General features: G+C 43.2%; 2 protein-coding genes across 4 annotated transcripts; both read left to right on the plus strand.

The window, feature by feature from the left end:
• Nucleotides 1-1,518: 1,518 nt before the first annotated feature.
• Nucleotides 1,519-2,707, plus strand: lipt1 (lipoyltransferase 1). Its single transcript, XM_030780734.1, has one exon. It carries the CDS (start codon nt 1,571-1,573, stop codon nt 2,705-2,707), a length of 1,137 nt encoding a protein of 378 aa, XP_030636594.1. The 5' UTR covers nt 1,519-1,570.
• A 727-nt stretch (nt 2,708-3,434) lies between these two features.
• On the plus strand, nt 3,435-22,649 carry eif5b (eukaryotic translation initiation factor 5B). Of its 3 annotated transcripts, none has more exons than XM_030779825.1 (24): nt 3,435-3,518; nt 7,522-7,647; nt 7,773-7,851; nt 8,222-8,909; nt 9,519-9,724; nt 11,650-11,800; nt 12,273-12,359; nt 12,542-12,633; nt 13,008-13,074; nt 13,278-13,573; nt 13,997-14,104; nt 14,209-14,319; nt 14,502-14,569; nt 14,842-14,983; nt 15,473-15,604; nt 15,913-16,095; nt 17,279-17,440; nt 17,827-17,958; nt 18,204-18,335; nt 19,760-19,836; nt 20,114-20,278; nt 21,209-21,347; nt 21,562-21,723; nt 21,928-22,649. In XM_030779825.1, the coding sequence occupies exons 1-24, from the start codon at nt 3,484-3,486 to the stop codon at nt 22,033-22,035; spliced, it is 3,648 nt and encodes a 1,215-aa protein (XP_030635685.1). In that variant the 5' UTR covers nt 3,435-3,483; the 3' UTR covers nt 22,036-22,649. The 3 variants fall into 3 exon arrangements, with proteins under 3 accessions (XP_030635685.1, XP_030635684.1, XP_030635683.1); XM_030779824.1 differs by having other exon boundaries at nt 12,542-12,628; nt 13,006-13,074; XM_030779823.1 differs by having other exon boundaries at nt 7,773-7,845; nt 13,020-13,088; nt 13,232-13,573.
• Nucleotides 22,650-24,467: the final 1,818 nt, after the last annotated feature.

Genomic DNA, 24,467 nt, shown 5'->3' on the forward strand with positions numbered 1-24,467 from the left:
GCGGTCTCCTCTTAAAACACGATTTCATGTAGTTTGAAAAATCGAAGCCAAGAACTCAAGTTCTGGTCGTATAGTTTTAAAATAAGATTAAAGTGTTCTTTCGTTTAACTTAACCCACGTGCTCATAGGTTTCTTGTTGTGCTTAACGCCTATATTTCTAAGGCACAAAACCGACTCTTTCCAACGAGCGCATAACCTATCTTGGATTTATGTCTTCGCTCACGATTAGATAATAGTGCAGCTTCAGCTCTTGCAACATTGCTAACTCGGCTGAATTTAGCACAAATGCTCACTAATCGTCGCAGGACAGTCACACTTGTGGCTATGACAGCAAATGTTTCATTTGTCTCAGTGGCTGGATTAATGTAGAGGCCTCTGGTACGGTTATTGACGTAGTTATTGGAAATGTGAAAAGAGGATGTTAAAGTATTACCTAGTGTGGTGACTGGAAGTCTCTTGAAATCTGACTGTGTTGGTCAAATTTCAGCGACAATCTCTCTTTACCCCTAAACCGCTTTTCTACACAGGATAATCATTCGGACAAATCACAGTTTAGGATTAAAGTCACAAGAACGAACGTCAGAAACGTGGTCAAGGAATGAAACCAATCAGATGGCTCTTTCCCCGGTCGTTTGAGCCCGTCGCCTTAGCAACCAAGCGTACATACACAAGCATGCAATGAATCATATGTAGCTCGATTTAACATTAAGAATTTAACATTTAATTGCGCTGAAAACATGTTCTGTTTAAACTGCACCAATAATTAAGCAAAATAATATTATCTCTCTGTCAATAATTAGAACAAAATGCTACTGAACTAACAAATTTGTAAAACTGTTTAAATTAGATGCAAAACGATGCAGAACTGTGTAATTAATGCATAACATTCTTTGCTCTTTTCATGAAACAACAACAAACAAACAAACAAACAAAACTGTGCGATCGTTATTAATTACCTTGTGTTCGTTTGGCGCAACTGAATGTTCCATCGATCGAGTCCTACAGTTACAGCAATCTTTGGGCTACTGCTGTGAAGAGTGTAGTAATGACTCGACGGATCATGGCATATGAATGAAGTCAGGAAAGCTTATCTGTGTGCTGTATGCTTTGTGCCGCTGAAGGCAGTTTGACACACTCACAACCGTGACAAAATGACATGGTCCTGTTTGTTGGGTTATTAAAAATGGATTAGCTGTTCAGTTGCTCGTCTTAAGCAACTGGAGAGAGCAAATCTGTAATGTGACAGATGAAACACAGAGAGCATATTTATATACCGGTTTTGGCACCAATCTTTACACATGAATTCAGATTCATAATGTAAGTATTCCACAAAACCGCTAGATGGTGCTATAAGAGCACTATTGTCGACAGGTTCACAAGACGGAAACAGATCCTCTGACACAGGATATGCATAGTGTGCAGCAGTATGGAGACAGAGTACAGCTGTAGAAAATAAGTTCACTTTTAACTTTTTAACATTGCCCTCAACGCTTTACGTCGGTGAATGTTTGTCTTTAATAGAAGGTCTCAGTTAAATTATCCAGGACACAAGCTTTAAAGAACGTTTACGATGATTCTGAGGACGTTTACTGGTATGTCAATGACAATACGAGACATCTCACGGCTCGTACGACTCAAAAGCACTCTGTCCTCTTATTTTGATGAGACTGGCAAAACAGGCGTCATCCTAAAATCCATGTCAACAGACATTTTTGAAAACCTGGCTTTTGAAGATTGGATACATGATCACGTTAATTTGCAAAACAGAAGCGTTCTGTTTCTGTGGAGAAATGCGCCTGCAGTTGTCATAGGCAGACATCAAAATCCCTGGCAGGAATGCAACCTTGGTTTGATGAGACGGATGGGGATTCCACTCGCGAGACGTCGCAGTGGAGGTGGAACCGTCTTTCATGATTTAGGAAACATCAACATGACGTTCTTCACGTCGAAGAAAAAGTATGACCGACACAAAAATCTCAGTGTTGTTACGGGCGCTCTGAAAGAACTGCGGCCAAATCTAGATGTTCAGGCGACAGACAGATTCGACATACTGCTTAACGGACATTATAAAATTTCAGGCACCGCAGCAAAATTGGGGCGGGCGGCTGCGTATCACCACTGTACATTGCTTTGCTCGGCTGATCGGACAACGTTGTCCTCTGTGCTGAAAAGCACGTGTGAGGGAATAAAAAGTAACGCGACGCCGAGTGTGCCCTCTCCTGTGAAAAACCTCTTGGACGAAGATCCAACTTTGGATTCCAACACTATTATGGAGGCTATCGCGTCCCGGTACAATGTGGAGTTCGGGTTTGACAGCCCAGTTATCACAATTGATCCTAGCAACGAAACACTACTACCTGGTATTCACAAAATGACCCACGAACTTCGGTCGTGGGAGTGGGTTTATGGAAGAACTCCAAAGTTCAGCATTAGTACAGACTTTGTGGTGGATGAGATGTCCGATATAAATGTGACGTTGAACATTGAAATCAAGAACGGCATTGTTGAAAGCTGTCTTCTAGACATACCTCATGACTGGCTGCATCCAGAGACGTTAAAGGAATTTTGTTCTCTTCTGACAGGCAGCAAATTCTGTCCAAACGAGACCGCTGTACTTATTGCCTCCTTCATGCGAGCAAACCACGAAAGTAATGAACTTACTACCAAGATTCATAATTTGTTTGAAAAAGTCGTGTCCGTGATGTGATTTAACCCAAATAAAAAATATTTATTGATGTCATTTCTCAATTCTGAACAATCACGATGTGTGCGTGAGCACTCAACAGCAACAACAACAACACAAGCAACAATAAATTCACTGCTCGCGCACTGTTCAGTGCTAATATAGTGCCTACCTTGTGACTGGTTTTCAGAAACTAAATTCTCTTGATAAAAATATCAAAATTAGACAGTGTTTAGGAGAGGTTCAACAAGTGTGGAAATTAGCAATTAGCGACATATTTAAGATTTCTACAGTCCCATGTAATAACTAAATTGATTATTAATCTCATTTTCAGACAGTATTTCAATATTTCGCCTTTAGCTTAATCCTTGTATGTGCTGAATTTTCGCAGTGTGGGCGGCTTGCATATACTCCTTGGGGTTCACATGAGAGTATAGGCTGCAATTGATGTTACCAGAGATAGGCTTAAGCAGATGTTAAAAAATGTAAAAAGTAAAGTAGACGACTTTACAAATTCATGTGTCAGACAAAAGAAACACTTCCGCTCATACACAAATACTCCTTGGTATGTGAACATAATTAAACCTGTCTATGCACTACATACGTCTACAGCAATGCAATCCTTTCCTTGTGTGATCAGTGAATTTACACTTCACCAGTGAACGCCAGCGGCGCACGCTGCATGTGCATGACAAGCCTGTTCGCCTGTTCTGGTACGCATGCGTAGTTCGTATACCATCCGACCATATGTGTGAGCTACACCATTGAGCAACGAGGGAGATCATTAAAGCACATTGATAATGGGGAAGAAACAGAAAAATAAAGGAGAGGATAGGTAAGTGGCTGAATGAAGCAGATCCTTAGTGTAATAAATTCAGTGTCTCGATTAAAGCTGTTCGTACGCTGTATAAATATTTCAGTGGATATTGCCAGAGCTAGCTTACATAGATAGTCATGAGTTCATGTGGCGGTATAGCGGTAGCTAGCTCGCTAGTTTCTCTGACAAGGCCTGCAAGTGGTTGTGTGACATAGGTAGCTGGTACTCCTTTCCTGAGTATCCAGGCGATAAGTAACATTATAGTGATGTAAATCAAGACACCCATTAACGGAACATTTTCAAAATGTCTGTTTTTTTGTGTACGGTTTTCAGGAAAGCTAACTGTAAGATTGTGTGGATGGCCAGTTTTCATGTTAGTGCAGTCTTATCATTAGAATAGCTTTAGCCAGCTAGCTACTTATGAAGGCAGCTTAGTAGCTGACACACAGTTCGCAGTGTCAAATGAGAACATAGATACCGTGGTACTCATGTGAAGCCACAAAGTTTTAGATGAAGAGATGGTGTATTATCCAGCTCTCTCCTGTCTACGTGTGGGTACCTCAAACCCATTCGCTTGTGGGGCAGCGTCATCCTATTTCTTTGTACTGGTGGTCCTCTCATTGTCTGTGGCATTTCACTCTTGAAAGAGGAACGTATAGAGCTAACCTTTTGTCTGTGATATGGCTACTAACGTCATCCAGGTCATTGGGTTTTGGCTAGTTAAGAGATAACGGTTCATGTGCAATGGTACCGAATTGTCAGGATTCCCGATTTAGCAGAAGAAAGTTGAATCATTTAGGTGAAGATGATCTATGTATTTTTACAGGTAAGTAAAGGTACCTGTTGTAAAAGGGTGAGGACAGTACCTGTCTAAACAAAACATTTACTTTAAAGCTTTTAGCTAGCACAGCATCACCTGTAAACACAAATAGGTCTATGTAATAGGCCTAGCCTATTTATTAAATGTATTATCAATGAATTAAACCCCTTGAGAATATTCTGAAATTTCCAGCTTCGAAAAAACGTATGCATTTGTAATCACATTTATTTCTCCAAGATGATCACACTACTGGATACATATGTCTGTAAGAAGAGCCCAGAGATCAACACTGTGGTTTAATGCCTTTTTAAAGTTAGTTTGATTAGTTCTGACCAACTCAACTAATGTAATCTAGGAGTGCAAACAACTTTATTAATATTTGGTAAGAAACCAGTTGTCAGGTGTGAAAATAGCAATCGTGCATGTTTTTGGCAATGGTAAATTTGCCCATCAGGAACTCATTTTAATAAATGTACTTTCCATACTGGGCACTCAGTGTACAGAATTCAGAGATATGTTTTTTAAGGTAGGTGTTATTTCTGTTACTTTAGTAAAAGATATTTTGCTAGGCTACCTTTTTCCTCCAATTATGTTGTGAGATCTAGTACACTGTCAGTAATTGCTTTGATTGTTAACAATACCGAACTCTTTTTGTTTGGCTTTTGTACTGTGCATCTTTAGCAGTCAAATCATTTTTAAGACATGTCATGATACTGTACAATACAGTCTGGAAGGTCTTGTAATAATTTATAGTAAATGTACAGTTATTTATGTTACAACAAACATGGCCTGGTTACAGTCAACAGTGGAGGTGTAACTTAAAAAAAATTATTTTAAAGGCGAGCAAAGCTGTTTTACATTATAGTTTTTACATGAGTGGGGAAAAAAACAATACAAATGCTGTTTTACAGACTGTAATATTTAAGCTGTACAGTTATTTTTCTCTTACTGGCAACAAACTTGTATTGAAAACAGTAAACATCACAAATTTCAAAAGTTAAGCATCACTCTGGTTGTTGTTGTTTTTTTTGTAACAGTGATTACACTTTTGAGCCAGTTCTAAAAATACAAGGTTGCCGTATTTTTGCCTAGTAAGCTTCTTGCATAATATTTGCTCTAAATTTAGGACAGGTAGTCTTCAGTAATTTACTGAAAAATTGCAGGTAATTGTTTACAGTAATGTTGTCATTTAACATTAGGCACTAGAAGCAGAAGTTTATGCTGAATGATAAATTTATGAAAATCGGATGCTGTACGGACTCTGTCAGAGCAGGGATTAGTTAATGTCAAAGGTGACAAGAGGACACTGCGCAGTGACCATGCTCAGTCTAGTTCGCCTGTTTGCGTTGTGCAACAAACGCCACTCTTGAAGAACACCCCGTTATCAGTGATGGCAAAAGTAGAAAAAAGTACTCTAAGTAGAGTTAAACTTTTTATAAAGTCTAAGTGAGTGACTATTTTACTTTGACGTAAGTATTTTTCAGGAGGGATATTTTAACTCTATCTAGAGTAATTATTTTTTTTTTTTTAGCAAAAGTACTTCTACGTTTACTTTTGCCATCTCTGTCCGTTATAGGCCTCTAAGTTCTATTTCACTTTCGGCTTGAAATCAACGACGCTAAATGTATTGCTTTCTGATAAATAAGAGAATAAGTCCCAAGAAGAATTGTACCCAAGCAGCAAATTACGAACAAGTTAAGTTTGTAACTAGGCCACCAGATTCAGTAACCTGTTGTGACACTTGGCACTCATCCACGAACACTGGTAAATTAACAGGTTTAAGTCCAGCTTCGATGGTTAGCATTAACCCGTACGTTGTAATTTCTGACCTTTGTATTGACGTCACCGTGTTATAAACCGTGCAGAAGCACGTGTACAGTTCTATGGGGAAATTAATATGCCTGAAACGCAACTGTTTTGATTTGACATGTACGACGTAAAGATGTGTGATGAATACTACAGCTTCTACATGAAACGTGGTTAAAAAGCAGAAACATTATGTTTAATCCACGGAATTTTATTATGTTCGCTTTTCCCAGTCACTGTACAGTGGCACTTATTTACTGTCAGGTGTGCGTTTCGAAAATCATTTAAAAATCTTTGTCTTTGAAACACAGTTTAAAATGGACGAGCGAATAAACATTATTACGAACATTTCATTGTCTTAAAAAGCTCAACGATAAAGTTTTACTTGAAACTATTTGCATGGTATTTAGAGTGTCGACTACACTTGATTACGTCACATCACCGGGTGCGCAGCAGCAGTTAGCGTTTATTTGTGGTGTGATGTATCACGAGACTGTAGAGCCTCTGAAACGTTCCCGGGTATACATGTATAACAACACTTGTAAATTGAGTCTTATCAGAGGTGGAAATGGAGAAATAGAGGCAGAATTAAGAATAGCCATACGTTCATCGCATCACCCATCTCAGATAACTGGTGACCCACAGTACGCGATGTCCCCCAGATTGAGGTCGGGCTGTAGTCCCATCCAGCCTTTAGCTTCTCCCTGTCAGTTTCATCAGCCTGGATTTGTGCTGAGACAGGAAGTTTTGGATGTGCTGCTGATCTGTGGTGTGGCCTGTAGGTGGTTTCCGTTGCTGATGCAACATGCATGCAAGGAGGGCTAAAGCTCTTGTTTATAAAGGGCATTGCTGGAATGCCCCTCATTGCTGACTTTTCTTCTGCAGGTAGGAGGTCATTTCCCAAAGCTTAGTTTGTGTGGGGCTTATTGGAGGTATTTGAGTGGTATTTGGTTTTGTATCATGATTGTAGAGATTAAGGTTATTGAGATTGGCCATGGTTAGATGTTCTATTATTATTTTCCCTTAAGTACGCACAGATTGAAAGGGTTTTGTATTGTAGGTATTACTAGAGCTGATTAGTCAGTGTTTCCGTGGACCTCCTGGTGCTATCTCCACACTAAGGCAGGCTTTGCACCGAATGGACAGATGTATGTTTCTCAAGCTTCATAGTTTATTAGTTACTCATTTCTGCTTTGCAGTATTTCCCAGAGTCAACCCCTCAGCATTTGAGACTTTCAGACAGGGGGACAAAATCGCTGCGTGTCTGTCAAATGTTATATTTATATTAAATTTTAATTCACTTCATTTCTGTTCAGATTTTGTACCCTTTCTTTACTGAAATGTCTCGCGTGTTGGTGACATCGTGTCTAAAGTATTCACACTTTATTTACACAGTGCCAAAGACGATGGCATTGATATTGATGCCTTAGCTGCGGAGATTGAAGGTGCCGGTGCAGCCAAGGAACAAGGCAAAGGGAAGGGGAAGAAAGGAAAAAAAGCAGGAAAAAAAGACGACTTCGAGTAGGTCTTCTCCCGCTTCTCCGCCATTTCTCTCTCTCCCTTTTTTTTAAACGTCAACATTTATTTTATGTTTAAAGTTGGAGCGTAAAATTGTTCTCTTACTCGGTGTTTTTGACACCCCACAGTGAAGACGACATCCTGAAAGAGCTGGAGGAATTATCGCTCGAAACTCAAGGAGCACAACCCAACAAAGAACCGGTAAAGGTAGGACTTCTTCACTTATAACGCCTTCGCTTGCCTTTGGACAGATATAATATTCAGTTGCATGTTTTTGGACGCCATTTCCAAAGTATAATTTCTTTGTGCCAATGTAAATCGCTTTGGTATGCAGTTTGTGTACACAAGATTTAAAATGGAAGAAATGATTGGTTTATAGTTTTATATTTGTTTTACTTTGGCTTTTTTTTGTGCTGAATACTCAGTATTTTTGCTTTGAGCATCATTTGAGAAACACAATTATGTCCAAACTTTGGAAAGTTCTCATCTCTTTGACAAAGCCAACAGTTTGGTCGACCAGCTACCTGTGATGCTGTCGTCAATCGATCAATCACCCTCTTCTCTTTCTTTGGGGCAGAAATCGGACTCACTCGAAGAGGCGGAACCCGAGCCCGCTCTCACCAAGGCGGAGAAGAAGAAAGCCAAGAAGGGGAAGAAGGCGAGCTTGGACGATGAGGACGGTGAAGAAGCTGAAAGTCAAGGCAACCTGGAAAACGACCACGGGCAGAAAGACAAGAAGACGATGGCGCCTCCCCCTGCTGCTGCTGCTGCTTCAGACTCTGAGGACGAGGGCTCCAGACCACAGAAGAAGGCCAAGGGCAACAAAAAAGGCAGGAAAAAGGCCGGCTCTGACTCGGAGGAGGACGAGGATGGAGGTGCGAGGAAAGGAGAGGGTGGTGGAGGTGGCGAGGACGAGGAGGACGATTCGGACGACGACTCCCAGGTCAGACGAAAAGCCCAGAAGCAGAAGGGTAAAGGGAAGGCGAAAGCGGACAGCGAGGACGAGAAAGGAGCAGACGAGGAAGACGGCACCTTCAAGATAAAGACGGCGGCTCAAAAAAAGGCCGAGAAGAAAGAGCGGGAGCGCAAGAAGAAAGAGGAGGAAAGGGCCAAACTGAAGAAACAGAGAGAGAAAGAAGAGGAGGCGGCCAAGAAAGACGAGAGCAAAAAGAGCGAGCCAGTTGCTGCTACGCCCTCTACAGAAACCAAAAAGTTAGAAACCGCTGTGTCAGAGGAGCAGGATGGAGCTGATGCCCAAGGAGAGGGTGAGTTTTCAGTTGTTGTCCTTACTGCCAAATACTAATGAGTAGGACTGAGCAATTAATCGAATTTTATTTTCAGTTACAATTTTGGCTTCCAATGATTATGAAAACAAGATAATCGAGATAAAACTATTATTTATTTAATTGTATATTGTGTTTGTGTGTGTGTATGCATATCTCTCTCTCTCTCCTTATATAAATATTCATATATATATATATATATATGAAATTTGATATTCATTATTTATTTCATTTATTTCCAAATGAAATAAATTATTTATTTCATTTCTGTTTTTTAATGTAATTTAATTTAAATCTGTTTTTCAATTGAATTATATTTAAAGTTCAAGAAAATCTACTGTTAAAAAGACAAGTTATTTTTAAAAGTTCGATAAACGCACGATGTCTCCAAAGTCAATGAGTAAACGTGTTACGTAATCGCGATCTCGATATTGACCAAAATAATCGTGATTATGATTTTTGCCATACTCGAGCAGCCCTACGAAAGAGTCCCAGTGTATGCCCTGTATTGCATTTGTTTGACTTAAATTTTGAAATGAACGTCATTACGTTCTGTCTCTGACCTCTCTCGTTTTTTTCCATTGTCTTCAGAGGAGGGCGAAGGAGACAAGAAGAAAAAAGATAAGAAAAAGAAGAAAGTAGAGGAGAAAGAAAAGAAGAAGGGACCAAGCAAAGCCACGGTAAAGGCCATGCAGGAGGCCCTGGCCCGGATGAAAGAGGAAGAGGAGCGAGCCAGGAAAGAGGAAGAGGAGAGGCAGCGTCGCTTAGAAGAACTGGAAGCCCAGAGACTTGAACAGGTACACTTAAGAGCTTGAAGAGGTACACTTTAGATCTTGAACAGGTACACTTTAGTGCTTGAACAGGTACACTTTAGAGCCTGAGCAGGTACACTTTAGATCTTGAACAGGTACACTTTAGTGCTTGAACAGGTACACTTTAGTGCTTGAACAGGTACACTTTAGAGCTTGAGCAGGTACACTTTAGTGCTTGAACAGGTACACTTTAGAGCCTGAGCAGGTACACTTTAGAGCCCGAACAGGTACACTTTAGAGCTTGGACAGGTACACTTTAGAGCTTGAACAGGTACACTTTAGTGCTTGAACAGGTACACTTTAGATCTTGAACAGGTACACTTTAGTGCTTGAACAGGTACACTTTAGATCTTGAACAGGTACACTTTAGAGCCTGAACAGGTACACTTTAGAGCCTGAACAGGTACACTTTAGAGCCTGAACAGGTACACTTTAGTGCTTGAACAGGTACACTTTAGTGCTTGAACAGGTACACTTTAGATCTTGAACAGGTACACTTTAGATCTTGAACAGGTACACTTTAGAGCCTGAACAGGTACACTTTAGTGCTTGAACAGGTACACTTTAGAGCTTGAACAGGTACACTTTAGTGCTTGAACAGGTACACTTTAGATCTTGAACAGGTACACTTTAGAGCCTGAACAGGTACACTTTAGAGCCTGAGCAGGTACACTTTAGAGCCTGAACAGGTACACTTTAGATCTTGAACAGGTACACTTTAGAGCCTGAACAGGTACACTTTAGAGCCTGAACAGGTACACTTTAGAGCCTGAACAGGTACACTTTAGTGCTTGAACAGGTACACTTTAGATCTTGAACAGGTACACTTTAGATCTTGAACAGGTACACTTTAGAGCCTGAACAGGTACACTTTAGTGCTTGAACAGGTACACTTTAGAGCTTGAACAGGTACACTTTAGTGCTTGAACAGGTACACTTTAGAGCCTGAGCAGGTACACTTTAGAGCCTGAACAGGTACACTTTAGAGCTTGAACAGGTACACTTTAGTGCTTGAGCAGGTACACTTTAGAGCCTGAGCAGGTACACTTTAGACTTGAACAGGTACACTTTAGATCTTGAACAGGTACACTTTAGATCTTGAACAGGTACACTTTAGATCTTGAACAGGTACACTTTAGAGCCTGAGCAGGTACACTTTAGAGCTTGAACAGGTACACTTTAGAGCTTGAACAGGTACACTTTAGTGTTTGAACAGGTACACTTTAGATCTTGAACAGGTACACTTTAGTGCTTGAACAGGTACACTTTAGAGCCTGAACAGGTACACTTTAGAGCCTGAACAGGTACACTTTAGAGCCTGAACAGGTACACTTTAGATCTTGAACAGGTACACTTTAGAGCCTGAACAGGTACACTTTAGAGCCTGAACAGGTACACTTTAGAGCCCGAACAGGTACACTTTAGAGCTTGAACAGGTACACTTTAGAGCCCGAACAGGTACACTTTAGTGCTTGAACAGGTACACTTTAGTGCTTGAACAGGTACGCTTTAGTGCTTGAACAGGTACACTTTAGAGCCCGAACAGGTACACTTTAGAGCCTGAACAGGTACACTTTAGAGCTTGAACAGGTACACTTTAGAGCCTGAACAGGTACACTTTAGAGCCCGAACAGGTACACTTTAGATCTTGAACAGGAACACTTTAGAGCCTGAACAGGTACACTTTAGAGCTTGTGTGTTTTCTACATGTTTTGTGTAATGGTCATTGTTTTGTTCGTAACCAGCAATTTTAGTCAGGGAATTTCATACTTTAATGAGGCTACCTGATAAAATTACAAGATTAAACACACAAATAAATCATAATTAATGGTGCGTAAGTATGCGCTGAAAGAGTGAGCACCAGCACGCTGGGTGTTTTCCTTCTAAGTCGCCGCGTTTCGTCTCCGCAGGAACGGCTGGAGGCGGAGAGAAAGGAGAAGAAGAAACAGAAGGATAAGGAAAGGAAAGAGAGGTTGAAGAAAGAGGGGAGGCTGCTGACGAAGGCTCAGAAGGAAGCCCGGGCCAGAGCCGAGGCCACTCTCCGCATGCTACAGGCTCAGGGTACGCCCGGCACAACGCGGACACGGCCCGCAAAGCAGGAGCTCCCTCCGTCAGCCGGATAATCCCGGTGAACGCTCGTTTAAATACGAGATCGTTCGTAAAGAACGAGCCCGAGCCATTCTCATCTTCGACGTTTTTCGGGGGTTTTTTTGCATTTGGCTCAAGTTATCCGGCCGACTGGGGAAATCCTGCTTCGTGCAAGGCGCACCGAACAGAAACAACAAAGTTATTAGATGATATTCAGCCACTCTACCAGTTGTATGTATTTCAAACCCCACTAGTCCTAAAAGTCTTAAAAGCCTGATCTGTGGCTTTAAGGTTGCCGACGCTGATGCGGAGTATAGGTTGACTGGGGGGATTTTCATGGACCAGATGAATCAGATATAAAATGGTATTTGACTTTATGAATGATGGGTCTTATCATAATGAAACATGAAGATGAATTGAACGCTTTGTGGTTTTGCTTTGTCAGGTGTTGAAGTGCCATCCAAAGACTCAATGCCAAAGAAAAAGCCTGTTTACTCGAGGAAAAAGAAGCCAACCGTACAATCACCTGAGGGTAAATATCTCACCGTCATTCACTGTCTCATATCTGTAGTTGCTATCCCTTTTTTCCTTCTTTCTTTACTTTTTTTTTGGTGGGGTGGGGGGGTCAGTTATTCTCTTGGAAGACAACACGATGTCTCAACGATTCTTTTTCTATCCACTAATCTGTCTCAATGATTCTTTTCACCCAATCAGAGACTTCTGAAGTGACATCACCTACATCAGAGACGGCAGAGCCAATCGTGAGTGAGATGGAGGTGGATGCCCCAAAAGCAGAACCAGGTAACGTGACGCGCAGTTGAACGTAGAAGAGTCTCGACAACGAGTGAAGACCGTTCATGTTAAAAAGGCCGTTGGTAGACAGAATATTCTGATGTGCATTCTCTCTCTCCCCCTCTCTCTCCCCCTCTCTCTCTATCTCTCTCTCTCTCCCTCTCTCTCTCTCTCTCTCTCTCTCTCTCTCTCTCTCTCTCTCTCTCCCCCTCTCCCCCTCTCTCTCTCTCTCTCTCTCTCTCTCCCCCCCCTCTCTCTCTCTCTCTCTCTCTCTCTCCCCCTCTCTCTCTCTCTCTCTCTCTCTCTCTCTCCCCCTCTCTCTCTCTCTCTCTCTCTCTCCCTCCCCCACCCCCCCCCCCCCCCCCCCCCTCTCTCTCTCTCTGTAGAGGCTGAGCAGAAGCAGGAGCCGGCAGATCTGGATGACTGGGAAGCCATGGCCAGTGATGAGGAGAAGGGTACGGCCGTGGTTGCCTCATAATCAACATCACTACCTGTTATTTTTATTATTGTATTATGTCTTGTAAATAAGTAAACGAGACCTCATTTTTACAGCTGCTTTGTTCAAAAATTGCACTAATGACAATGAGCTCATTGATGGGAACCAGTGGGAAGTGGTCGTCATTTAGGCGATTTTCCTTTGTGTTGCTCCTGTGCACAGATATGAAAAAAGTCCACATCGAGGTAAAGGAAACGTCCCAGGTGTCCGCCTCTGTCCCAGACGCCGAGAACGGCAGCGAGGAGGAGGAAGAGGAAGAAGAAGAGGAGGAGGACGACGAGGAGGAGGAGGAAGAAGAGGGTGAGGAAGAGAGCGAAGGAGATGAGGAGGAGGAAAAAGAGACTGCTAAGAAGAAAGCAGGCAAAGAGATGAGCTCAGACTCCAGCAGTGAGAGTGACTCTGATGACGGGCGCACTAAAGAGGAGAGGATGTATGACAAAGCCAAGAGACGCATCGAGGTATGCACACACACACACACACTCACACGCGAGCACGCACACTCACACTCACACGCGAGCACGCACACTCACACACGCACACGCACAAGCGAGCACGCACACGCACACACTCACAAGCGAGCACACTCACAAGCGAGCACACACACATGCACGCACGCACACACATACACGCACACGCACACACACAGACGTAGACACACGTACACTCTCACACAAGTACTTTTCAAAGGAAGTGATAACAACATTTTTTTTTCCTCGCGCTTTGACGGCCTTCAAAACCGAAAGGTTCTTGAAGTGAGAGTGGTCTTTTTTTTTTATAAGAGAGGAGACTCCATAAGTTTCGCAGGAACAGAATTCATGTCTTATCCTTACAGAGGAACCTCATGTCTCTCTCTTTCTAATCATGACACTTTGACTCTTCAGAAACGACGACAGGAAAACCTGAAGAACATCAACCTGGACGAGCTGCGGTCTCCAGTGGTGTGTGTTCTGGGTCACGTAGACACAGGGAAGACCAAAATCCTGGACAAGGTGCGTGTGTGTTTCATTAAGGACCGGTTACGAATGTCGCGTTATTGCGTCTGCGCCTTTGTGTGTGTTTTAACGGCGTCCCCCCCCGTTCTTCTCCTCGCCAGCTGAGACACACACATGTCCAGGACGGCGAAGCGGGTGGCATCACTCAACAGATTGGCGCCACGAACGTTCCCTTGGATACCATCGTAGAACAGACCAAGATGGTCAAAAACGTGGGTATCTCTCTATTCCAAACACTCCCGCCGCTTTTCTCAAGTGTCTGTTGCTTGACTCCTGAGCGTTTGGCAGTGAAATGTTTTTGATGCGTCATATGTTTTTATTGATGTGTTTTATGGATGTGGATGGATTTAATGAGTGTGCCTTTGTGTGTGTGTGCGTGTGGTTTTTTTTTTAGTTTGACAGAGAGAACATTAAGGTACCTGGAATGCTTATTATCGACACACCTGGGCACGAGTCCTTTAGGTAAATTCTCATTTAGAACACCATGTGAATCCTGCGTCTGTGTGTGTGTGTGTGTGTGTGTGTGTGTGTGTGTGTGTGTGCGCGCTTGTAATCACTGCTCCATTAAACTAGGACCACATCTTTACAGAACTTTACCAGTTTGCTGTTATTCTGTGTGTGATGTATGGTCCAAGGGTGTGTGTATGTGTGTGTGAGAGAAGGAAAGACACACACACACACACACACACACACACACGCACATATATGTCTAAGTGCTGTGTGTGACCCCACAGTAACCTGAGAAACAGAGGCAGTTCCCTGTGTGACATTGCCATCCTGGTAGTGGACATCATGCATGGCCTAGAGCCTCAGACACTGGAGTCCATCAACCTCCTCAAAGAGAAGAAATGCCCCTTCATCGTCGCCCTCAACAAGGTCAGTCTCTCCACTCACAACCATCACCCCCCCCCCCCCCCCCAAAAAAACAACTGATCCAGGACCAGCTAGTCACCTAAATATCTGTTTCTTACCAGGCCTATCACTGATTTCAGACCTGTATTGAATTGCAGTATTACCTGCTCAGGCCAGAGATGCCTAGCAGAAATGAGCGTTCAGCACTGAGAGGTTATTTCAGATACTTCAAAATTTTTACAAACATAAATCAAGTGACAGCCTTCTCTTATTTACAGATTTGTACTGAGGGACTCAAACAAAAATAGAAACACTTAAACAGACTACTTGTACAGGTGTCATCCTTTGTAAATGTGTTTTTCCATTGCTAATGAGATTTCAGAGCTGGGTGTGTACTATCTACACCACTACCTGTGGATGAGATAGGAGAGGATAAGATCGACGGTGTCCACTAACTCTGTACAGGACATCCCTTATTGCCGTGTATGTGACGTTGTGACTCTTGTCTCTCAGATCGATCGTCTGTACGACTGGAAGAAAAGTCCAGACACAGACGTGGTGACCACGCTGAAGAAACAGAAGAGGAACACCAAGGATGAGTTTGATGAGAGAGCCAAAGCTGTCATCGTGGAGTTTGCACAGCAGGTCTGTGAAGGCCACCTTCTGTAGTCGCAGTCACACTTTTTGTCATATTCAGATATTTAAATCACTCATCAGGCATCTTCAAATCTCATATCTGCATTTTTCTTAATACTGTTGAGCAGGCTTTGACTCTTGTGTTCATCTCGAATTGCTTTTGACTGATTAGTACCTGAAAGAGCAGCGCACCTTTTCATTCACTACTTTCTTTCATTTGAACTGATGTTTTGTGTGTGTGTGTGTGTGTGTGTGTGTGTGTGTGTGTGTGTGTGTGTGTGGTGTGTGTGTATGTATGTCTCTCTCTCTCTTCACAGGGACTGAATGCTGCTCTTTTCTATGAGAATACCGACCCGCGTACGTTTGTGTCTCTGGTACCCACTTCGGCGCACACCGGGGACGGCATGGGTAATCTGATCGCCCTGCTGGTGGAGCTGACCCAGACCATGCTGGCACGCCGCCTGGCACATTGTGACGAGCTCCGGGCCCAGGTCATGGAGGTGAGTCGACCTCCTCCTGCAACACCTCACACTGACAGAGCAGGGAACGGGTTCTTGAACCGGTGCCATTCAGGGTTCTTTGAGCCTCGGTGCCATCTAGCGAACCGGCCCGCGTTTCCACCATTGTAATCAAGGCTGCGTCATCAACGTACGGCATTGCGCAATGCACAACGGAAATAAAGTACGGTTCACGCTGGAAAAACCAGCCATCTTTTGGTTCCAGCTGAGAACCAACTTTTCAGGTTCCGAACCAATTTATTTTTGGTCGAAATGCTCCGAACGCTTCAAAATTTGGTGCCAGAACGGAATCCGTTCCCTGTTGGTGGAGAAGGGGTATCCAAAACGAGCTTATACATGGTCAGTTCGGAAACGGTAATAGAAAATGGAGGTGGACAAATTGGTTCTGAAGAGAGACAGCACTGGATCCGTCGTCTGGCAGTGGTTTGGGTATCGCAAGGAAGATGTTGAACAAACAAGGGATATCCACAAAATATGCAGCAAAGCCATTGCCACAAAAGGTAGCAGTACCACAAATTTGTTTCACCATTTGAAATGCCACCCACTACAAAATGAATAATGCCTGAAACTCCTCATGCCCAAATCTCCACCCACACCAAATAAAACACCAAAGCAACCAGCCCAGAAGCAAATGACTCTGGCTTCTTCATTTTCCAAATCAATCCCATACGACAAAAAAAAAAGTCCAAAATGGAAAGAACGCAGTAACCAACTACATCGCCAAAGATGTGGCCTCAGTTAGTGTAGTAGAAAAGCCCGGATTCAAAAAATTCAATAAGACCCTCAATACTGTGATGTGACTGTTAGTGTTCTGCAGAGTGGTTAGTCACGGTGACAGATTATCACAGATGAAAATATCGAGATATATATCGTGTATAGCGATGTAACCTAAAAGTATCGCAACATTATTTATAGGCCAAATCACCCAACCTTCGTATGTATCTATCTATGTGTGTACGTTTGTACAAATTGTGTCTGCCATACCTGAAGGCTGTGTGTGTGTGTGAGTGTGTGTGTGTGTGTGTGTGTGTGTGTGTGTGTGTGTGTGTATGTGTTTGTGTGTGTCTGATGTATGTTCACTGTGTGTGCTCCTAGGTAAATGCTTTGTGTGGTGTATGTAAAGGCTGTGTGTGACTGATATGTGTGTTCACTGTGTATCTTACAGGTGAAGGCTCTGCCCGGTATGGGGACTACGATAGACGTAATCCTGATTAACGGTCGACTGAGGGAGGGAGAGACCATCATCGTTCCTGGGGTAGAGGGTCCCATCGTCACCCAGATCAGGGGGCTGCTCTTGCCCCCACCCCTCAAAGAGCTGAGGGTCAAGGTCAGGATACAGTTGGTTTTTTTTTTGTTTGTTTTTTTTTTTGTTTGTTTTTTTTTTTCTCCTCATCTTCGCTTTTCATAAAGTCATCTGTATGTATATGTAATTAGCTCCAGTTAGAGTTTAAAAACAGGACTGGCTGCTCTGCTTCCCTTTCTCACTGACTCCTTAAATGCAGATCCCATAAAGCCTCTTGACACTAACTTCAATTTGAAACAGGTTTGAAAACGAGCAGAAACAGATTGGACTTTTAATTGGACTGGTCCCATTAAAAGTGCCTGTACTGAGTTTAATGTGAAATCAGTTACACAGACGGAGAGTCTTTGACTGTTTGTCTGTTTGACTGAATGAGCACCATTTGAAAGACGGTCTGTTTCCGTGCCGTGCAGAACCAGTATGAGAAGCATAAGGAGGTGTCGACGGCCCAGGGAGTGAAGATTCTGGGTAAAGATCTGGAAAAAACGTTGGCGGGACTTCCCCTGCTCGTCGCCCATAAAGAGGATGAGATTCCAGTGCTGAGGGTAAAGACTGGCTTTAGCTTTTATTTTTATTCCTTTTCATCCCATTTTGTCGTCTCCCTTTTGATTCTCTCTCTCTCTCTCTCTCTCTCTCTCTTTTTTTTTTCCCTCCCCCCAATGTTGGTCTCCTTTGCATTGACTCAGCATCTTCCTTATAATGAGCCAGCTCTGGCCTTTTTTAAAACTTCAGTGCACCGAGTGTGTTTATGGTTACATTTATGATTATGTTTGTGTGTGTGTGTGTGTAGGATGAGCTGATTCGGGAGCTGAAACAGACCCTTAACTCTATAAAGCTGGAGGAGAAAGGAGTGTATGTCCAGGCTTCCACTCTGGGCTCTCTGGAGGCGCTGCTGGAATTCCTACGTACATCCAAAGTGCCTGTGAGTCTCACACACACACACACGCTCCACAACAACACACACTCCACAACAATAAACGCTCCACAACAATACACGCTCCACAACAATACACACTCCACAACAACTCAGCATCAACAACACATACTCCACATCATGTCAGCATCAACAACACACACTCCACATCAACTCAGCATCAACAACACACACTCCACATCAACTCAGCATCAACAACACACACTCCACATCAACTCAGCATCAACAACACACACTCCACATCAACTCAGCATCAACAACACACACTCCACATCATGTCAGCATCAACAACACACACTCCACAACTACTCAGCATCATCAACACACTCCACAACAACTCAGCATCAACAACACACACTCCACATCATGTCAGCATCAACAACACACACTCCACATCAACTCAGCATCAACAACACACACTCAACATCATGTCAGCATCAACAACACACACTCCACATCAACTCAGCATCAACAACACACGCCCCACATCAACTCAGCATCAACAACACACACTCCACATCAACTCAGCATCAACAACACACACTCCACAACACACGCCCCACAACAACTCAGCATCAACAATACACACTCCACATCAACTCAGCATCAACAATACACACTCCACATCAACTCAGCATCAACAATACACACTCCACAACAACTCAGCATCAACAACACACGCCCCACATCAACTCAGAATCAACAACACACACTCCACATCAACTCAGCATCAACAACACACACTCCACATCAACTCAGCATCAACAACACACACTCCACATCAACTCAGCATCAACAACACACACTCCACAACAACTTAGCTTCAACAACACACACTCCACATCAACTCAGCTTCAACAACACACACTCCACATCAACTCAGCATCAGCAACACACACTCCACATCAACTCAGCATCAGCAACACACACTCCACAACAACTCAGCATCAACAACACACACTCCACAACAACTCAGCATCAACAACCCACACTCCACAACAACTCAGCATCAACAACCCACACTCCACAACAACTCAGCATCAACAACACACACTCCACAACAATACACACTCCACAACAACTCAGCATCAACAACACACACTCCACGTCGGCCTAGCACTTCAGACCATTTTACTCAGAAAGACTCACTTACCACTTTAACTGAAACATCCTAAAAGTGCTTATTTGAATGATTATACCAACTTCACATGTACTGAAGAGTGTCTGCTCCTTCCAGCTGGGCACAGTGTCTTTCTTCTGTTCGCATAGCAGAACTCTTAGTGGTTTTATCTCTTTGTGTAGATTTCAGTTATGACAGAAACTGACCTTCCTCTCCTCTCAGCACTTTTAATCTCCCAGTTTATTGATGGCGCATCCATCTGTCTTTCTCTCTCTCTCTCTCTCTCTTTCAGTACGCAGGCATTAACATTGGCCCTGTGCACAAGAAGGACGTCATGAAAGCATCCACTATGCTGGAACACGACCCCCAGTACGTGCCTTAGCACCCAGAACATATTCACAATCGCTGTCTGTAGAGCCCCTCTCTGTCTGACTGTTACTACACTTTATCATGTCTGGAAAAATTCCTTCGCTCACACACACAGCCGCAGAACAGCGCGAGGGAGAAGATAGTGACTGAGTTGAGGAAGACGCTCATGTTTAACGTCGTAGGTGTTGATAAAACGGGTTCCGCTCGACGCTGTGAATAACTCGCGTCTCTGTGTCCGTGTGTGTGTGTGTGTGTGTGTGTGTGTGTGTGTGTGTAGGTACGCGGTGATCCTGGCCTTTGACGTGAAGGTGGAGAGGGACGCTCAGGAGATGGCTGACAGTTTGGGCGTGAGGATTTTCAGTGCTGAGATTATCTATCACCTCTTTGACTCCTTCACCAAGTACAGAGAAGACTACAAGAAACAGAAACAGGACGAGTTCAAGTACGCAGGCACCCCACTCATCTGCATAACCAGCTTCCTCACCATTTCTCACTTCATATCTGACGCTCCTTTTTAACGTTACATCAACACATTTTCATAGAACAGAAATCATGTTCCTTTGATGTAAGCTGGAGTGGAGTATGCACACTGAACCCATTTAAACGTACATCTTTAAAGTACAAAGCAAAAGGCATCCTCCGAAGTTCAGCAGTTTTCCACAGACTGTTGTGCCCTAATTCTGCATTAAAAGAAATACACATTTGGTGAGGACTGATGTTATACAGCATTTGAATACGGACTCCTTAGCTAGTTGCAGTCTGTCGACGTGGCGTAATATGCCAGGGCACGGAACCCGAGGGACTGTGGTGTCAAGCACCGGTTCTGATCCACTTATCACACAGTAATACATATGAAGTCCACAGAACAGACAATGAACATGAAAAGACAAATGAATGGATTTTCCAGCGCGGTGCGGAAATACCGACGTCAGCTCGGACAGCACGGGGCCCAGATCAACAAAACAGAGTTTGTTCTGTAATGCCTGGTTCAGGATATCAGCCTGCAACCTCAGAGCCCTGTGTCATCATTCACACTGGAGCTGTAGATTCCAGTATTTATTTTGAATAGTATGTATTGCCCAGTGGCCCGCTCCAGACTGTTTTGTAAAATCACACTCGGTGCCGAACAGTGACAGTGCAGTGTGAGTTTAGTGAACCGTCACACTCTGACAGTGTAAAGAGGGGCTCTTTTCAAAGGACTCTTGTTGTCTAGTATGTTGGATATGACAGCCAACTGTTCTAGGGTTAAGTCTGATTCTTGGAGACAGGTGCTCAGAAAGCCAGGAAGGAAGTGGCTCTGGAAGGAAGTGTTTGTGTGTGAATTTAATGTGTGTGTGTGTGTGTGTGTTTTGTGTGATCAACTCTCTCACAGGCACATAGCAGTGTTCCCCTGTAAGCTCCGTATCTTGCCTCAGTTCATCTTCAACTCTCGAGACCCCATCGTCATGGGTGTGACCGTGGACGCCGGGGTGCTCAAACAGGGTACTCCACTCTGCGTGCCCAGCAAAGGCGTAAGTGTGTGTGTGTGTGTGTGTATATAACAGAGAAAAATAAGTCACCAAAACAGTGGTAAAGGAATGCGTGCTTCCCACATCGCAGTCAATTCTGATATTTTTTTAGGTGTGTCTGTGTCTTTCTTTTTTTTTTTTTTTCTTTTTCATGTTTTTTCATGTTATCAGGGCTGATGGTTGATGTTTCTCCTCTCTGTCTCTGTCTCTCTGACAGTTTGTAGACATTGGCATTGTGACCAGTATTGAAGTAAACCATAAGGGCGTGGACACGGCTAAGAAAGGGCAGGAGATATGTGTGAAAATCGAGCCCATTCCTGGAGAGTCGCCCAAGATGTACGGCCGACACTTCGAGGCCACAGATATCATCGTTAGCAAGGTACGACCCCCGCGACAAACGGCCGAGGGACCGCCATGCTGCTTTTTTTTTTTTGGTCCTTTTTTTTTTTTTTTTTTTTGGCGCCGATTTGTAACAGTTCAAAGCAGTAGGTCTAGATTCTGTTGACCTGTAGTTTTGTTTCTAGAAGAATCTGAAGAGCTGTGGTGAAAGGTTGGCTTTTTTTTGTGTGCGTGTGGTCCACAGATTACGCGGCAGTCCATCGACGCGCTGAAGAACTGGTTCAGAGACGAGATGCAGAAATCCGATTGGCAGCTGATCATGGAGCTGAAGAAGACCTTTGAAATCATCTGATCAGAAAAAAGACTGAAATAGATCCATGTTTTCAGATGGGCACTTACACAAACCCAGACAGACAGAAACACACACACACACAAACATACACACACCCACCCACACACACACACACACAATTTTCCTCAGATCATTTTTTGCGATCAAGGAGTCAGTGTTGCTAATTCATGTGTGTAAATTTCTCGCGTACAAACCCGAACCTCTTACTCTTAAAACCTTAAAACACACACACACACACACACACACACACACACACACATACACACACACACACACACACACATACACACACACACACACATACACACAAAATATCAGGGGGATGACAGCGCAGGATCTAACACACACTCCCTCTTGTCCCCTCTCCCCTCCTCTTTCTGTGGGTGGGGAGCATAGTGATATTAAAAAAAAAAAGGTTTAAAGAAATCAAGGAAAAAAAAAAAAAGATAGAAAAAAAAAGTGTTTTTCTGTGAGAAACGGAGCTATTACCACTGTTGTAAACAGTGACCGCTAGAAAACTTTTACACACTATTCCAATGTGCCTGTTCTTCAGATCTCTCAGTTGTTTTTTTTTTCTTTTTCCTCTCCATTATCACGGCCGTGACAGCCCCCCCCCCCCCCCACCTCACCACCACCACCCCACCCCCCCAAGATGGTTGCCGCCCTGTGTTTACACGGGATCCGTCTCTCGCTGATCAATCAGAGGGGGAAAGGGCGGGGAAGGGGGTGGTGCCGTAACAGCGTGAGGGGATGTCACACACACACACACACACACACCAACGCGGGGTGAAGGTTAAGACTTGACAAAGATTTTAGATGTTAAATATATTGATGCATTGTTATTGTTTTCTCTTTTCTTTTTCTTTTTTTTTTCTTTTTTTCTTGGAATGCAGTTCTATTATGTTTTTTTTTTTCTTCTTCTTCCATTCAAAAATAACCCACTCTGTCATTCTAGAGTCTACAAGGCTGTTGTTACCACCCTCCCCTCCAAAAAAAAAAAAAAAGAAGAAAAAAACTAGCCCCGCCCTTCCCTCCCGGGCCACCTCTATCTGCCTTTAGCCTACTGACTATTTTACCCAGAGACAAATAGGTGAAAGGCATTCCTGTACTTGAGTCTGAGATGTATAAGGAAGATGGAAAAGTTGATCAATACCAATAAAGGAATGGCATATTTATAGAAGTTGTCAAATGTACAGAGTGTTCGTTTGAGAGGGGTGTGGGGGGGGGTTGGGGGGGGGTTGAGTAGGATGGATACCCATAAATATGCACTAATCTGTTTGTGAATGAATATCCAAGGGTTCTGTGGTTTCAGAGGCACGGGATGGATTTGACTTCTTATCTGTTTGACATCTAATCGGAACACATAATCCTGAATTTATGGGCCTTGGCCGACACCTCGACACGGTTTTCCAGGCTGGGTTTCAATACGCAGTCATTCTGTCCTCACAGATCTGTGATACAGACCGGAGCAGACAGGCACTGTGAGGTTAGGTTTAGCAGGGCACTAAGAACTTCTTCTCTGTGTGCTCCCTGAAGGAGTTATATCTATAGCACATATATTAGTTTGAATGGGGGTATATGCTACAGATATCATTTGATATGAAAGCAAAAGTCCCCAGCCAACTCATTCACCTGCTGCCGTCGATCATTAAAGCCTCGACGTTAAATTAAGTTTCGGAATGGCTGTGTGGTAGGATTAATTATTTTAAGCGTCTGCGGTGTTTAACCGTGAAGTAGCTTCACAGACTGATATTGGAGTCGGAGTTTTAAAAAAGTAGCACGTTCCCTCTCAGAGAGAAATACAAAGTGACGCACGCTATTAGATTAGTCCGTAACTTTGACTCGGGGAAATTGTATTCTCATCCAGCAGGGAGCGCAAACGCACAGCTTTGCAAACTCACTGACGCTGTAGCCTAACTCTTAAAGCAATGCGAGTGACTTGTTTATTTACTAGAATAAAAATATGGGTGATATAACCTGATATTCTCACAACATGGGTAGTCTCAAAATCTAACTTATTGACGTCAAAAAGTCTTTACGAATTGAAAAAACAATGTTATTCTCCCTTTCTAATTTCCTCAGGAGTATTTACTATTATATTAATAACGAATACATGTATGTTTTGCCCATCATAAATAATGTCTAGCCAAGAAAAAATCTTTAAAAAAAAAGAAACCTAACAAATGTTGTATTCTCTCAAAACTGACTTATACAATGGCCAAATATCACTTAAATTTGCATGTGTGTGTGATGTCATCGAACGCCACTTTGTTTTTGGCGGCCGATTCAGGTTGACTGAACAACAGTTAGGGTCAGTTGACATCTTGCCAGGGGTAGGAACCACGGAACGAAACTAGACCCGCTAGACAAATGTAGGCAAATCGTTATCTACAGCAACCAGAAGAAGGAGGGATCAGCTATAGCCAGTGCCC

This window comes from Chanos chanos, chromosome 7 (genome assembly GCF_902362185.1).
Source record: "Chanos chanos chromosome 7, fChaCha1.1, whole genome shotgun sequence".
NCBI lineage: Eukaryota > Metazoa > Chordata > Actinopteri > Gonorynchiformes > Chanidae > Chanos > Chanos chanos.